An 18,408-nucleotide genomic window follows, 5' to 3' on the forward strand; every position below is an offset into this window, starting at 1 on the left:
GCTTTCTTGCCATAATTTTCTATAATTAACATTAACTCTTTGTTGTGTTCCTCTAGAAACTCTACTCTGGCTGGGAAAAGGGATGGTCCAGGTGATGAGGTAACATAAGATATCTCCAAAGAACATAGGGCTCTACTGATCCAGTTGGAAAACCAGAGTTCTAGGAAAAACTTTGAATTTATCACATATAAAAATAAAAAAAAAACTTTTGAAAACACAGATTGAAACTAAGTTTTCTAAAGAACTATGTACAGTCCCTGACTTATGATGGTTTGACTTATAATTTTTTGACTTTACAATGGTGCAAAAGTGATTTAACGTCATCCAGTAGAAACCACAATGAATTTTTATCTTTTCCCCGGCTAGCAATAGGTGGTATGATACTCTCTCGTGATGCTGGGAAGTGGTAAGGAATAGCACTCTTAGTCAGCCATGTGATCATGAGGATAAACATCCAATATACTTAAAGTCATTCTGTTTTTCACTTTCAGTACAGTATTAAATAAATTACAAGAGCTAGTCAACACTTTGTTATAAAATAGGCTTTGTGTTAGAGGATTTTGCCCAACTCTAGGCTAATATAAGTGCTCTGAGCACGTTAAAGGTAAGGTAGGCTAAGCTGTGACACTCAGTATGTTAGGTGCATTAAATGCATTTCCAACTTATGATGGAACATAATCCTGTTTAACTCCAGGAAGGTCTGTATACAATATAACATAGACAAGGATCTTCTATTAACAGCATTAATGCAAAAACTCCATTTAAGTCTCCAAATCAGTAAAAAATAAGCACAAGAATTAATTATGTATACAAGTAGACAACAGGCACATGAAAAGATCCTTAACACCCTTGGTTATTAGGGAAATGCAAATCAAAACCACAATGAGATACCACTGCTCACATACTATGATGGCTATAATGAAAAAGACAGTAACAAGTGCTGATGAGGATAAGGAGAAACTAGAATCCTCATACACTGCTGGTGGGAATGTAAAATGGTTCAAGGAATTTGGAAAACAATTTGTTGGTAATTCAAAAATATTAAACATAGACTTACCATATGACACAGAAATTCCACTCATAGGTACATACCCAAGAGAATAAAAAACATATGTTCACATAAAAACTTAATACAAAATATTCATTGCAGCATTATTTACCATAGCCAAAAAGTGGAAACAACCCCAATGTCCACGAACTGATAAATGGATAAACAAAATGTGGTGTATCTATACAGTAAAATATTAGCCATAAAAATGAAGCACTGATACAAGATATAACATGGATGAACTTTGAAAACATTGTTAAATGAATGAGGTCAGACACAAAGTCCACATATTATATGATTCCATTAATATGAAATGTCCAGAATAAGTAATCTACAGAGAAAGTAGATTACTGGTTGCCAGGGGCTGGGGGAAGGAAGGAATAGGGATGACTGCTAATGAGTATGGGATTTATTTTTGGGCTGATGAAAATGTTCTGGAATTAGATAGTGGTGATGGTTGCAGAACCTTGTGAATATACTAAAACCCACTGAATTGTATACAAGAGTGAATTTTGTGGTATGTAAATCCTATCTCAATTTAAAAAATGATTAATTAAGGATATTTAACCTAAACAGGAAAAAAAAAACCCATCAATGACCGTGTAAACTTTAAGTTTCCTTTTCTTATACTGTAGCAAGATAACTGGTAACTTTTTCAGGTTGACTCAGATCCTATTTTCTGACACTTTGAGGGAGTGTCAAATAGATTTTTCTAAAGAGATGCAAATATAAAGAGGTAATGATTTAATAAGCAGCAATTCAAAAACAGAACACAGTTACCCAAGCACACACCTGAGGACTACTTTATGAAGACTGTTAACTAGTATCTGGACAGCCCCCTCCCCTTTTCCAAATACTATAGTTTTTGTTTCAAATGTTCACATGTAAGACACCTGTTTAGAAATCCCAAAACATTATGTCATACAATGTTACAAACCCCATTTCTCAGGCCAGCTCACAAAAACCTATTTAACGCACAATGTATTTGGAGAGTAGAATCGATTTCATTTTCTAACTCTACCTATACGTTCCCATAAAAATATCCTCTCATGCAAACCACAGAGAAGCTTTCTCCACTGTAGGAGATTTCATCTAGAATGAGTCACTCACCTACATGCTGTTCTCAACTCAAGCATGGCAGTTTAGCAGAAAATCAGTGAAATTTGCAATCTGAGACTAGGGTTTGATTCCTGCCTCCTCTACTAACTAGTTGTGCAACCATGAGCAGCTTATTCAACCTTTCCAGGCTTTAGCTTCCCTATCTGTAGGTTGAGAAGAATTATGTCTACCTCATTCAAGTTGATATAGACGGTGTCTAGTTACAGAGGACATTCAGTAAATGCTAATCTACAAGATGTATCAATCCACTTTTCCAGTATTAATTAGCACAGCATAGTTAACAAAATGCAACATTTTTTGATAGCTAAATTTCCCCAGTCCTTGGTGTTATCATTGAATGAGAAATGTCACTAGAAAGCTAGCAAAAGTGTAGAAAGTGCAGAATGGTGATTTGAGGGGCACATACCATGTAATAGGGTTTATAAAAATCTCCAGAGTAGGTGAAGAACAAAACAAAGCTGGTTAAACATAATTTGAAAAAGCATAGTAAATATTCTTTCATTTAGAAAAAGCTTTAGCAGGCAGCCCTGCTGGCGCGGCGGTTTAGCGCCGCCTGCAGCCCGGAGTGTGATCCTGGAGTCCCGGGATAGAGTGCCACATGGGACTCCCTGCATGGAGCCTGCTTCTCCCTCTGCCTGTGTCTCTGTCTCTCTCTCTCTGTCTGTATCTCTCATGAATAAATAAATAAATAAAATCTTAAAAAATAAAAGGAAACTAACGCACCACCACAGGCAAGATGGTGGTAGTGGTGTGGACTCTGACGACACCTAGCTCAGAGAAAAAAATTGTACAAAAAAAAAAAAAAAAAGAAAAAGAAAGAAAGAAAGAAAAAGCTTTAGCCTATTAATTTCAAAATACAAATAACAAAGCAAAGCTGAAAAACACCAGTATAGGAAAAAAAAGTTCAATTTGTACTAATCCTATAATCTAGAACTGTGCTGTTGAATGTGGCAGCCACTAGCCACAGGTGACTATTTAAATTTAAAATAGTTCAAATTAAATTCAAAGTTCAGTTCCTCAGCCACACTAGCCACATTTCAAGTGCTCCATAGCCATGTGTGGCTAGTAGCTACTGAACAATGACGATCTAGAAGTTATGGGGGTTTTTTTTAAGTTAATCTTTACTATTATTTTATCTTATTTTCAGGCTCCTAAATGTAAAAAATTAGAATATCTGAAGTTTTTAGTATAGGTTCTACAAGATTTCTGGAGAGTTTTCTACCAAAACATTATATGTGAGACATACTTCAATCTATTATGTCAAAATCATCTTTTGCTTCAGGCTATCAATTTATTTTTTTTTTCAGGCTATCAATTTAACATCTGCTTCTAACACATATCAAATGACTGAACCAAGTTTCCTATAACAAGCTTTGTGGACCGCAGGATTAGAGGCAAGCTCACAGAAATCTAGATGACCAGGTCAAGTTTGAAGATGAGATCATCATTATACAGAAGATTATAAAAATCAATTTACATGGTGGATTAAACATAACTAGTTTTTAAGGTATATAATATACCATGGGTATATTAGTGAATATTGGGAAACCTGACAAGTTATGCTACTGCTGTAATTCTATTTATACTAATAAAGGAAAAGAATGACAGGAAGTATAAAAGCGCTTTTGGATTTACACACAAATATAGGGTAGCTAACAGTCAGGAAACTAGCACTATTTCATGGGGAAAAAAACCCTCCAAAGACAATGTGGAGACCTGACTCCAGGTGGGGCAGTAGGCTAGCTTTCTGTTTTGTAGGCCTGTTCTTTAGTTTATTCACATTCCTTTCTAGTTGATACTTTCCAGAAAGGAAGGTAAATACGCAGAGTAGGTAATGCCAGTAATTGAACCATTTGGTCACCCTATGTTGAAGCATAAAACACTGTTATTAATAGGTAATATGTCCAAACACCCTTGGCCCCAGAGGTATGTGTATACAATGAGCAGAGATCACAAAAACGGTGAGGATGCTCTTTTACATTATTTGGTAAGCTGCGAGTGTAAACTGTTTTTTAAGATGGAGTAACAAGGTTCCCAAGTTAAAAATGACTATCAAAATATCAGTAATCCTAGATATTTTCTAGTAACTGAGTTAGAAGCGATTAATTTAAAAAGGAGAGTGGAAGAGATAGGCAGATTGATGGCAACATAAAGTTTCCAAATGATAAAAGAGTTTTTAAAATTTATGAATTTGAGATACAAATTACAGAGCAAGTCAATGTACGGGCCACTTAACAGAGGCAATTAGCTTGATATTAAGGTAGAATATGACCATTAATTTTCAGAATATGGGATAAAAAGTTTAAGTTATTTTAAACTTTCATTTAAATCATATTTAGGGGCACCTGGGTGGCTCAGTTGGTTAAGCGTCTGCCTTCAGTTAAAGTCATGATCCCAGAGTCCTGGGATCCAGCCCTCTTGTTGGGCTCCCTGCTCAGTGGGGAGTCTGTTTCTCCCTTATCCTCTGCCCCTTCCCCCTCCCCCCAGTTCATGCTCTCTCTTGCTCTGCTGTCTCTCAAATAAATATTAAAAAAATAAATGTTTATATTTAAATGTCTAGTCCATTATAAGATGAAGAATTGGGGGATCCCTGGGTGGCTCAGCGGTTTGGTGCCTGCCTTTGGCCCAGGGCATGATCCTGGAGTTCCGGGATCAAGTCCCACATCCAGCTCCCTGCATGGAGCCTGCTTTTTTCCTCTGCTTAGGTCTCTGCCTCTCTCTCTCTCTGTCTCTCATGAATAAATAAATAAAATCTTTAAAAAAAAGATGGAGAATTGTACAATTTAAAAGATTTCAATTCAAAATGAAAAACTCTTGACATAAAAAAAAGCTTTGATACAATTAAACATAACAGCTCATTTGCAGGCAATACTGGATCATGTTACTATAGTTATCGAGTGTCCAAACTGTTCTGCAAAGCACTTGTGTCCTTTGAGACTTCAATAGATGGTTGAAAAAAAGGGTTCTGACATGAAGTCTCAAATGATGTGGGCTATATCTTTTTTGCAGATTCATCATGTACAAATATCATCTCAAAAGTTCTAAGAAGTTATGAGGTAAAGACATTGGCCAAATACTATTTACCTCTATAACTGCCACATGTATTTGATTATGTTACACTCCTTTGTTTCGTTTTTGTTTTTGCATGACAGAGATGGTCGCTGGAGCATAGATACATCTTTAACATTTCCAGAGACTTCTCAGTTAAAAATACTGTATATCATATTTCAAGTTCTTTAAGTACAAATACCACATAAAAGACCAAATCCAAAGGATTTTATTTCTAGGCAGGAAAACCCAGTTACTTGTGGAATATTCAAATAACCAAAACAAATGTATTTAGAGTAATGGGGAGGGAGGTGTTCCATATTAATTTCTGTCCCTAAAAGTGAAATTAATAGGACTGATCCTAAAATATAAAAAGGTGTGCACATTTTGTTTTGGTATGTTTTAGAGAAAGTAAGTTAAAATTCTACGTATTAACACTATATATTGACTTTATCCATTTCTTCAAGGACATACTTCCTTCAAGAAGTTGACATCTAGGATACACCAGCTTTCACCAATCGTAAGACACTATCATGTGTAAAATATACTATTATATATCCCTAAGGGGAAAGTAACACTGCAAATTAAACAATCGCATGCCATGGACTGTGAGATGCCTTCCAACTTGACCAATGTCGAAATGTGAACATTAACTTTGCTTTCTTCCTTCTTCCACACATATTCTTCAAACGTTCTTTGTTTTTCCCCTTTAAAGATGATATTGAAGAGGGGAACAATACAAAAGGGGACAGATTCAAGAGATTCGCATTTACCTTATCCTTATAATTATATTCAGATATAATAATGGCTGTTTAAACAGATCAAACAAATCACTTTTAATTGTTCTGCTTGATTCTGAAAAAATTACCCCAGAGGAAAAACACAGAACTTCCTCACACAATTCTGTTAGACAGATTCATTATATTATTTATTAGACACTTAAACCATGCACTGAACCACATACTTTACATATATTATCATTTCACTTAATTCTCACCACAACCCTATGAGGTAGGTATTATTTCATCCCTATCTTACAGATTAGAATGTTGAAGCATAGAGACATTAACCAACTTGCATAAGATTACTAAATTATTAAGTGGCAGAGCCAGGACTCAAACCCAGGTCTTTATGGCTCCAACACTTTGCCATACATCCAAATTATCTTACAAAGTACCTTCTAAATTTTAAGGAGGTAAGTAAAACTGAAATATTGAATTGCTAGTAACTAATGTGTTTGCTTAAAATAGGCCAAATGTATAAAATAATAGTTGTCTTAAATGGACACATTTTACCCTCAATCTGTTTCAGAAAATACATATATTTGTGTTTTTTTTAACTCTACACATTTTACAATAACTAACATTTACAGTTGTTTTATCTTTGTTTTTATGCTACTTGGTATTAAATTGATAAGCTGGAATATGTGAGATCTGCTAATTGTTCCAGATTAGTGACACAGAAAACTATCAAATCTGAAGTGGGGTAGAAGAAGACATTTAATGCCAAATATAAAACTGCATTTGGTTGTTTTTATTTTCTATTATGTGAATTGGGGAATTGCATGTATAATATAGATTTGCACAATTGCATTCCAATGTTTTAAAACTTGTTATCCATCAAAACACATAAACAACTGAGCTCTATAACACTCATGCATTACCCAGGGACCACCAAAATGTCACTGTTGTACACTGTAATCTGGATCACTGGGTCTAAAGCATCCAGTCTGCACTGGGAAACTGGTGCCCTTGACATCACCCAACATTCACAGCCTGCTATATCACATGTCCCTGAGTATGGAACTCTAGAGCAAATCTTGTCAATGATCACAATGGTATGAATTTTTTAGCGTGTGATAAATTTTTTTAAAAATCTTTACAATTCTGCAATTCAGACTTCTGATAAATGATCTGCTATATTTTTTATCTATAATTTACCAATTATCATGTCCTTGGTCAAGAGTGCACATCCCAATTATGCCAGTCTCCTTAAATAAAAATAGGATATACTCATTTTAATTTCCAGAAACATACTAAAGAAAAGGCAAAGTCTGCCTATACTTGTTTCTTTAGGTTTATCTCTTTATCTTAAAATTTAAATGTACCAAAGAAGTTTCACATTTTGGATCAATCCAATTAGTATAGGAAGAGCTGCAAAAAAAAGCAAACTTTCCTAAATTTTAGTTGAACAAAAACTGACATCTTATAATATCATAATCACTGAAAACAATGAAGTGCTCAGTAATGTGTCACAGTTACTATTGACAGTTGACATGTAACAATACCTGTCCTCTCCTCAGATCTTCACTTGGGGGAAAGAAAAAAACCTGAAAGGTGATAGAAATGAAACAGGAAAAGGAAAAGAAACTTAATAAAACATTTTTCAAAATCAATGATCATACTTTAATAGAATGTATTTCCCTACAGATAAAAATAAGAAACCTAATATCAATATAGTAGAAATACTCCAGAATCCAACACAATCTTTGAAGATAAAAATGGATGCACATTCACTGAAGATGGTTTCCAACACAAGGGTCTCATTTTTTATAAAGAAAATATTTATATAATTAATATTTTAATGCATTATGGGTACTTGCTATTTAAAACAATTCAAGGTGGCTATTTTTATACAGCACATTTCTATAAAGCAAAAATAACCTTAAGTATATTAAGGTTAAATTAATTAAAATTGTTCTTATTTACATTTACTATCATTTATCCTTTATTGAAAACTTAGAAAAAGTGTCACTTTAGGTCAGGCTTATGATCTAGTAAATGTTATCTCTGACAGCAGTGGCAAGGAATTTACAGAATAGTCACAATTCCTTGATATCTGTCTCCTAAACCGTCAGACACTCAAAAACATACTAGCATCTTTAAATAACTCACTAAAGAGTTGTGAATTCACCTAGACTATTTAGGACACTATTTTGTTTTTAATCTTGTACTAACCTTGACTGCTTACATAGTACTTCCTTTATTATCCTAAATTTGCTTCTTTAAACATTTGGCCTAGTTCTAGCCTATCATGTTCTGACCCATGTTTGAGTTAACCACAAGGGTTTTTTTGTTTTGAGCACCATGAGACCCATGTGAGGTCTTAAAGCAGGAAGGCTATGTAAAGGAATGAAGAAACTGCCTTGTATTTTCGGTGAGGTACTCAGGTTTTTAAGATTGCTCATATTTCAATGTAAGATTAAAATGATTAGAACAGAAGTAACATTGATAATCACCTTATTCCTGACCATCATAATTCACTCAGTGGATGTCTATTGGATTCATAACATATATGTGCCAGGCACTGTGTTAAGTGCTGAGAATACAAAGGAAAAAAAGGCTCTGCTTTCAAGATTTCACAATCTACTAGGAATCAGACCACAAATGTAAATCTCTATAGAGACCAACCCTTACACCTTTTAGCCCAGAAAGAAAAAATTTTGATGAATTTACTCAAGTAAATATCTTTCAAAAAATGACTTTATTCTGGTAAAATATAATTACTTTCTATTAAGAACTTACTGGGGAGGAGATGGCATAATAGCAGACATAATATTAAGTTCAATATTAGACTTCTGAATGAAAATTCTCAACCTTTTCCTTGCTGGCTTCAATTTCCAAAATTGTATCAGAAGTAATTTACTTGAAACAGATGAACCACCAAAGGCAACAAAATATCTAAAGGCCATTAAAAAATCTTTTAAAAATTAATCTAGGCAACTCCAGCTCCCTGTGACATATCTTATGCCAGAATATCAAGAAAATTCTTTGAAAATGGCAAGTTGTGGAATCCTATCTGCCAGGTTCTGGAAACCATGACAGTAACTGAAATAACTAGGCTTTAACAAGTGCAATCGCTTATAATACCGTAACTGTTTCTGAAAAATACATGACCTCCAACTACTGGCTTATTTATTTATACTCTGAATTTTTCCACAAAGGATCTGAAGCAGCTACCTTAATATAAAGCAAAGCTCATGAATTATACCCACTCGGCTTTGAGTTATGGCTCTATCGTTTACTATTTATAATCTTTGTGCCCTTAACTTCAAATATTCCGTTTCTTAATCTGTAATAATGAGGATCACAATCCTACTCTGTTGGGTCATAGGAAGGATAAAATGAAATAGCATGTACCACAGTATCTGGCATATAGTAAGTGCTAAATAAATATCAGTTTTGTGCCTTCCTTATCCAAATGTATGCTATGTAGAAAAAAGATAAGGTGGAATTTTAAATGATTTTTTAACACATTGATACGTGCCAAGCAGAAATGTGGACTGATTATGAGTTGCAAATGTTACCGTTTGCATGTAACAATCAGGCTCAAAGCAATTCAATTTCTTTTCACAAGGTCAGCACTTTGAGAACATATTTTATAAACCTTATAGCTATATTACTCAATGCAAATAAATTTGAAGGAAAAAATGAATGAAAAGAGTCTGTTTGCATACTAATTTCCATACTATCCATTCAAAGGATGATAAAACATTTTAAATTCAATTTCCTTATAATACATCGATAGTATTAAACAGGCTAACAAAAATTTAAATGTAATCCTGCTAGTCTTAAAAACGTGATTTCCTTTTAAAAAATATTTAGAAAACATCTATCAATATTTTTTCCATTGAAGAGCAGCGTTTAGCTTAGATTTTAAAAATATGATCCAAGTCACAAAATACTAAGTACCAGCCGTAAGCACTATTACAACTCTGCTCACGTTAAGGAGAGCAAGTAAACATTTTATACAGCAGTGGGTGGAGGTGACTAGGAAAAAATTGAAAAGCGATTTGAACTGACTCCCCTCCCCCTCCATTATACCCGAGAATGCAAGTGTCCCGCATCTCAGATCAAACTGAGCCTCGGTCTTACTGACGTAACCAGTAACCCTATCCACCTCTCACACTGCGGAGGCCGGCAGGGCAGCGGCTGCCGCCAAGTACACCACTCATCAGAGCCTGCCCCATTCCACCCCCGCGTTTCAGTCATGCTTTCCAGAAATGGGGTCACTCACTAACTATTACACACACGCAGGCTATCATCCTGTAATCCCCCAAAGTCCGCTGCGGGGATAGAAGATAGCAAAAAGTCAAGAAGGGAGAATCACAGACGTGCCACCATAAGGAATTGATTTTCCACTTCGGAGAGGAGCGCTGATGCCCTGGAATGGGTCTTGTCTGGATTATTTTCGCAGACCCCAAGTTGGTTCTGGGACAGGGACGGCTGCGAAAGCTCGATGCTAGGCTGTGTCCGGGGAAATTGTTTTGCCGTGTTTGGGTATATTGTTTGGGTTTTTGGCACTCGGTTAGGTGTCTCAGGGACCGTCATCGAATAGATTCCGGGGGAAGAAAACCTGAAAGCCCTTTAGGGCGGCTAATGATCGCTTTGAACATCACCCTCTCACCTCCATGGACAGGAAACTCAAGTTAAAGCTCCTAGGGACTGGGGTCCTCGAGCTCAGCGACCTCAGAAATGGGGGAGGGGGGAGGATCTCAGGCTTCCACTTTCTCCTTTGCACCAGCAGAAACCGCTGCGGCAGACAGACTTGGGGGGAAGGCAAAAACCCTTGGCTGTCCTGTACCCCTTACCCGAAGCCCCCACAGGTCGCCAGTCCAGCCTTGGGCCGTTCTGGCCCCTGCGCGCCCGACTCACAGCACCAACTCCCTCCCCTGGCCGGACTCGGGAGTCCCTGCTCCCCAGTGAACCCAATCCATACCCCTCCCTTACACTCCAAAGTCGCCAGGGTCCAGGGAAGCCCCCAAGCAGGCAGGGCCAAACTTCCCAACTCCTCTTCGGCCCCCGCTCCGCTTCCCGGTCCCCCCACGCAAAGTTGATTAAAATCGGCTTCTTGCAAAGCCCCAGCGCCCACTCCAAACCCTACGCGCCACCACACCACAGCCCCCCGAGCGAGGGAGGGGAGGTGAGGGTGCGGGTGGAACAGAAGGGCAAATAGACCAACCCCAACTACCCAAACCGGAATCCCAGACCCGAGGGGAGACGCGAGCAGCAGAGGAAGGGGCCAAGTGGCCAGCTCCAGGGAGGGGAGCTGGCCGGCGGGGGCGAGGGGAGGGGCGCGCCAGCCCCCGGCCGCCCGGCGGCACTCACCTCAGCGCTGTCGGACGGGCTCTCCACAGCCATCTTCTGCCACGGGTCCGCCAGCTGCGCCAGCGGCATCTTCCCCCCCGGCCCGCCGCCTTCACCGCCTCCTCCCTCCCCGCCCGCCCCGCGGCCGGCCCCGCTCTGTCGCCGCCCGAGCCCCACGACAGCAGCAGCGGCGGCAGCAGCAGCAGCAGCACCAGCGCCGGCTGCCCGGGAGAGGGCTCGGCGCCGACACCGACCCTCGAACGCCGCGCGCCTGGCTGGAGATGTCCGCGCGCCGAGCGAGAGCCTCGCGCCGCTGCCGGGCACCGGGTCTCGCCCCTTTCTTCCTCTCCTCCTTCCGCCGCCGGGACTACAGCTCCGCCCCCCCCGCCGGTTCCCGCGCCCGCTCCCAGCAGAACAGCGGCGGCCGCGCGCTCCCCCACTTCCGCTCACAACATGGCGCCTAAGCGATACCTGTCTCTCAGAGCGAGGCTCGGCCGCCGCCGCCACCGCCGCGCGCACCCGGGGGCGGGGCTTGGGAAGACACGCCCCCGGCCGCCGCGCTTCGCTCCTCCCTCCTTCCTCGCCCCAACCTCAGCTTCTGGGCCTCGCCTACTTTCAGGAAGGGCGAGCCGGAGAGATCTGGGGGCGTCGGCGGGCGGCAGGGGAAAGAAAAGGGGAAGGGCAAGGAAAGCTAAAGGCTGGGAGCCCTAGGCTAAGGGTCCGAGCAGGTCGGAGGCTACTTAAGGATGTAGAGAACAGTGGTCTCCGCCTAGCTGGGGAGGGAGATGGGCGAGGCACAGTGGGCGCAGTCGGGTGCTAAGGACCCGGGGAGTGAGCGTGGGTGTCTTTTCGGTCTGACTCCTCAGTGGGTGTTTGTGGGGAGCATAGTGTCTATGGGCACATCCTTTAATGGGCCAGGATCCGCCCTAACTAGGCTCACACGCTGGGCACTCACCTGCCGCCCCCTCCTCCGTAACGTCTCCCAGGATGGGGGACACGTAAGCTTTGTGCCCTGGAGCCCCCTGGAGGTTCGTCTCTCGATTTGATTCAAGGCTCTGCAAATCGAGGCACTTGTGTTATATCTTTAATATTTGGAATTCATTTGTCTTGCTTGAGTCGCCCCCCACCCAAAGTCTGCAGAGCCCTCGAGCATGAACCTCGACTCTCGAAGTCCCCGCTCCCTGGTACCTAAATCTGCACGAGGAAAAAAACAAGGAGGTTCCTTGAGGCTGCCCCACTCGGCAGAGGTTGGGGAATTATTTTAAAATATCTTGTTGGCAGGAGCCTGGGGTTCTTGCTCCACTGTTGACTCTAAATAAAAGATTAGATTAAAAAATGAGGCTGGCCCAGGGTGGAGGAGAGAAAGCGAGGGAGGTCCTAACTCCTCCAGCCCAAGATAGGGAAGCCCTGGGTTAAGGAAAACCAATCCCCAGACGGCAACGGAATCCAAAAGGACTGAGAGTTTGTGGGAAGAGGCCTGGGCGTCGGGACTGAGTGCCGCTGGGGTGGGGGGGTGGGGGGGTGCGGTTCCACCTCGTGTTCCCAACGCCAGGTGCCTAGCGGACTCCGTGCGCCTGGGCAAAATTCTGTAAAAGTCGCTGGGCTGAGTGGAAAGCTACTGCAGCCACTGGCCAACCCTCTCTACGAGGAGAAGGAAAAAAAGTAAAGGGAAATCTCCGGGAAGGCCAGTGCCTTCATCCCCTCAGGCCTGGGCCCAGGCGTCCCGGTCCTCCCACGCCCCGCGGCCACCTCGCGTCCCCCGCTGCGCTTCCGGTGCACGCCTTTTAACAGCTCGCTTTCATCATCCCGGGACCCAGACACCTGGAGAGCCCTTGTCTTCCTCCCTAAGGCAGGTGTGAGGTTGAGATTAGAGCCCCACTCCTGGCGGGCCAGGTCTGCGCGGGCGGTGCAAGGTTTCTCACTGGGCCCGAAGAAGGCAGGTGTTCGGATCTTTCTGCTGCCTTCGCCTGCACGCCCTCTGGCACAAGCTCGAGGCCCGACAGCCTCGTGGCCACCAGAAGCGACTCCATCTGTTTAGGGGGCCCAAGGAGGTGGCCGGAAGTCCTCGCCGTGCGCCCTCTCTCGCAGCCTTGGACTCAGGGGGACAGCTCAGGGTTGAGCAACATCTGGGCAGGCTCAGCGTGGTCTGTGCGGCGGGGGGTGGGGAGAACTTAGCTCGTGATTCTGTCACCTCCCCCAACATGCTTGATTCTAGTGCTGCAAATCCAGTCTGGACCCACACTCAGCTAATTTGGCAGCACGGTCTCCGTAATTCCTGACGGTAAAACCAGTTCACAGAAGTTTAAGAATAAGGAGTTGTGCGTTGCTTTATATTTATGTAGGAAATGCCTAATTTTTCTTTCTTTCATTTACATTGCAAACCCACATTACCATTCCTTATAGCGAAAAGAAGTTGGTCAATTTTTTAAGGTAAATTAGTCCACCAAACTGATCAGTTATTACGACTGAGATTCTTGCTTGAGTAAAAACATACCTTGTATTTAAGGAGGCAGTTATTATGTGTCTAACACTAACCCGTGCAAATTATTCCACAGAATAAATCAAGTTGTACACTGAAAAGTTAATTTCGATATCAACTTTTATTCTTTTTACCTTGAAAACTAGAAGAATACTTCTAAAACGAAGTTACTGTGGCCGGTACTCATATTGCAGGAATTAAGAATGAAATGAACTGTTAATAATGTGCTGTCTACCACTAGCACAGCCGTCTTGCACATAGGATCAACTTGACAAGTATTTGTGAATTGATTTAGAAAAACACCATTCTCTTTCCTTTTGTCCAAAGACAAATGTGAATTTTTGTTGTTGTTGTTAACAACCTTTTTTCATTTATTTCTTTTAAAATCCAAAAGTGGTGCAACCACTCTCTCTGGGTGGGATAATTTGAGAAAATCAAATGAACCGGGGGGATATTTCTTGTAGGTGGTGGTAAAAAGAGTTATTTGAACATAGAAGTTGATATTACCCTGAACAGGAGTACTTTTTGCTTTCCCGTTTAAGAAAGGAAAACTCTTAGTTATTCAAAGAAGCTGCCTCTAGAGATCACCCTGTGCAGGCTAATATGGTAGCTACTAGCCACACATGGCTCTTGAAATAATTAAAATAAGATTGGCTGGTCACAAATGAGATGTGCTGTAAGTGTAAAGTTCACACCAGATTTCACAAACTCAGTACAAAAAAAAAGAATATAAAGTAGTTCAGTAATGATTTTTCTATTGACTACGTGTTGAAATAGTATTTTGAATATATTGAGTTAAATAAAATATTTTATTGAAATTAATTTCACCTGTTTCTTTTTATGTCTTCATATAGCTACTATACATTTTATATATGGGGCTTACTTGTCAAGATAAGCACTATAGTTCTAGAGGACAGCACTCCTTTAGAAGTTTCACATTGAGCCTTTTATGTCATAATATAATGTTAAGTGATATCCTCACATTTCACTGTCTTTTGGAGCTCCTTGGTACAAAACCAGCACAAAAGTCTGATTCTATGCCCCACCTCCTGCATAAATCTTCCACTCAGAACCAAAATATTAGAAAGTTATTACTTGAAACTACAGCAAAGGGAAACAGCAAACCTCAGTCGAAAATCTGGACTAGACTTCCAAGAAATCATTCCTGATGTATGACAAGACAACCAAATTTAACTTCCCCTGTCCCCAACAATTTCCTGCTATAATTACAACCTTTGTATAGAAGTTTAAATGGGCATTTACTTAACAAAATAACATTTGTTCAAAAAATGGAGTTCCATCAGTCTGGAAAAGTTACAAGATGACTAACTACAGATTGTGGCACAATCTCTTTCTTACACATATCCAAAATTCACTGCTCTATTACATATAGTTTTGTTACTACTATAGAAAACCCATAGAGTGTAATCATCATCATCTCTCTGAAGAGTCTTTTTTCCCTTCACATTATCTGAAGCATATTTATTTTTCACAAAAAAGGAAAAAGTAATTGCTAGAGACTATGTCTTTACAGAGAGAAAGAAAGATAAAACTTAGGCTCAAATTTTATCTCACATAAGACAGTAATCAAACAAAATACATGGTGACATATCTTCCATGTATATGAATTTTGTGGGTTTTTAAAGTCCCCAAATAAAAATTAAGAATATTTTCTTCATTGGGATGCCCCGGGTGGTTTAGCGGTTGAGCTAAACCTGAGCCTTTGGCTCAGGGCGTGATCCTGGAGTCCTGGGATGGAGTCCCACATCCGGCTCCCTGCATGGAACCTGCTTCTTTCTCTGCCTATGTCTCTGCCTCTCTGTGTGTCTCTCATGAATAAATAAATAAAATCTTTTTTAAAAAAGAATATTTTCTTCATTGAGACACATCTCAAGAGACAACAGGAATTTCTACATCTATTTGAACATTTTAGTTGAGAAAATTCAAATGTTGCAAAATGTAAGGATCCTTTTTCTCTAGGTTCCCCTCCAGATATAAAGGCCAATGATTCTAGAGTTGCCTATGAGGAAAGATGGTAATAAAATCTATAAAGAACTAAGAGGAAGACATTCTATGATACAAATACTTGAATTGCTTCTTTAACATTCTTCTCAGTAAGGCAATATGGGATCATGATGAGAGCTGAGACAGGCCTGTGCCCAACTGCAGGTTCCTTTATGTCTCTAATCCTCAACTTGATGGCCTAGAACAGGGTCTGGAACATAGTAGTTGCTCAATAAATATTTGCAGACTAAGCTCTGTTTTCCTGATTTGAAAATAAGGTAATAATACATACATGGTAGGATTGATGGAAAGATTGAATGGAAACATCTGTAACGCATTGAGCACAGCGCCTGCCCCATAGGGAACCACTCAATAAATGGAGGTATTGTTATCAACTTCAGAAAGGGAGTATTCCTGCATACATAATGTAATTTAAATGCTTCACTCAAAAGTTATTGTTGTGTAAGCATTTTATTATGGTATAATCTATTTCTTTAGTGCATTCTTGGATCACAAAAAATGATCTGGTGAGTAACTTCCTGTGGAATTCAAATAAAAGAGCATGTAGGGTAACTCACTGCTCTGTTTTCAAGCCACATGTGTTGAAATGCAAATGATTACAGGTCAGTTGCCTCATAGGCTATGATCAAAACTTTGTTTATGTAATGCTCAAAAGAAACTAACGAATGTATGATTCAAAGTTAACATTACCTGACTCATACTTATGTAGGGAAGATGGGAAGAACAGGGAAGTGTGGAGGAGAGGTCTGTGTTAGACATGCTTTAATGTTTTCCTTTATTGGTTTCCAAAATGCTTACTCCTTAGAGGTGTCATTTTGTTTCAGAGTTGTTTGAAGGGAAAGAATTATGAGACTTTGAGACTTGACAAGGAACTGAGAAGCCATTCTTGGAGCTTTAATAAGCTACTGTTTTCCTTCAGTTTACATTTTACTAGAACAGAAAAGACCCACTAAATGTTCTTGTTTATGAACAGTAATTCATAAGAGGGAGATAATACATTAAAATTTCATTTTCAAACTGATATTAAAAACGGCTGCTTTAACATTAACCAAAAATTGCTGTATAAAGTATTCCTTCAGAGGATAAACATTCCTGTTTTACAACTATCAATTTAGTTTGGTTGGTCAGAGCAGTGGTTCTCAAATTTTTTCAGTCCACAAACCATTTTAAAGCTAAGACCTAAGGACCACCGGTTTGTACTCATCACTATGAAAAAAAAGAAGAAAGAAGAAAGTAGAAAAGAAAGAAAGAAAGAAAGAAAGAAAGAAAGAAAGAAAGAAGAAAGAGAAAGAAAGAAAAACACCAAACCCAAACTTAATGGAACTGTTGTTTTAGACCATGGCTGTTATTGTGGTTACATTTTTTAAAAAAGCTTGTATTTGTTTTTTTGAATGTACATTTGAGTCTGCAGCTAGAAAAGATACTTTAGAAAATATCCTGACATTTTTAATGACTTGGATGTAAGACCAGCCCCACAAGAGGACCTCGACTGGGGAAGTGACTTAAAGAAAGGCTATGGAATTAAATGGAACTTTATTCCTCGACCACCAACTGAACTCCAAATCTATATACTTGAGAAATCTGCAGGTTTAATCACAAAAATTGTATGAATGAAGGAGTGTCAAATCAAATCTGTTGCAGGAAAAATCGACTGTAGATGAATACTACCATACTTGGAGATGAAGTATATTTTTATCACACAACACACTGATTATGATTTCAGTAGCTTATTTTTAAGTCATGTTCCTGTTAACTAGTAAATAAAATGTATACTTTGGGGGCATATAAAATCCCTTTATTAAAAAATAAATTAGCACAATTTCAAAAAAATTAAATTTAAATAACCTACACTTGTTCACTAAATAAGGGATGAATTCTATAGTTTAAATGAAATTTAAAGAAACCCTACCTAATAAAACTATATGAAAATGTTGAGTTCAAGTGCTGATCACAGTTTTGGACACTCAACTGTCTTATACTTTTTAAAAGATTTCTTTATTTTAGAGAAAGAGAGAGGGAGAGAGAGCGCGCGAGCCTGTGCACGCAGTGGGGAGGGGCAGAGGGAGAGAGAAAATCTCCAGCAGACTCCCTGCTGAGCGCAGAGCTGGACTTGGTGACTCAGGACTTGGGGCTCTATCCCACAACCCTCAGATCATGACCTGAGCCAAAATCAAAAGTTTGTCGCTTAACCAACTGGACCACCCAAAGCCTAGACACTTTGCCATCTTATATAATGATGGTGATGTTGACAGTAAAGCTAGACATATATTGAGTACATACCATGTGTCAGGCACTATTATAAGTGTTTCACAGGTATTAACTTCTTTAATATTCATCGCAATTCTAAGAATACTATATATTGATAGCAGTTAACAGCTATTGAGTACTTCCAAACTGTTAAATTGTTTACATACACTATCTTGTTTTGTTCTAATACATAATGTCAGCAATAATTAGTGTTTCATTCTGATAAAGAATGAATGTTTTGCACTATAATTTTTTCAGAAAATGTTCAGAAAAAATGCTTGGGGGAAATGTATCATAAAATACAATTATATAAGTACTCTAAACAATCTTTACTAAATACATTTGCATGTCTTATC

General features: G+C 39.6%; 1 protein-coding gene across 16 annotated transcripts in view; it reads right to left on the minus strand.

The window, feature by feature from the left end:
- Positions 1-18,408, minus strand: part of RPS6KA3 (ribosomal protein S6 kinase A3) — a 1,133,953-nt gene that overhangs the window by 96,528 nt on the left and 1,019,017 nt on the right. For 3 of the 16 annotated variants that reach the window (XM_072744454.1, XM_025997463.2, XM_025997464.2), the window contains exon 1: positions 11,323-11,453. Coding sequence is in view for 2 of the 16 variants with exons in the window: in XM_072744460.1 (XP_072600561.1) it covers positions 11,323-11,391 (69 nt within the window). In the remaining 14 variants the exon portion in view is untranslated. Of the gene's footprint in view, positions 1-7,502; positions 7,545-11,322; positions 11,709-11,772; positions 11,859-18,408 lie in introns of those variants that run through there. The other 13 variants (XM_072744446.1, XM_072744453.1, XM_072744448.1 and 10 more) reach the window with 12 other exon arrangements.

The sequence above is a fragment of the Vulpes vulpes genome, chromosome X (genome assembly GCF_048418805.1).
Source record: "Vulpes vulpes isolate BD-2025 chromosome X, VulVul3, whole genome shotgun sequence".
Taxonomy (NCBI): Eukaryota; Metazoa; Chordata; class Mammalia; order Carnivora; family Canidae; genus Vulpes; species Vulpes vulpes.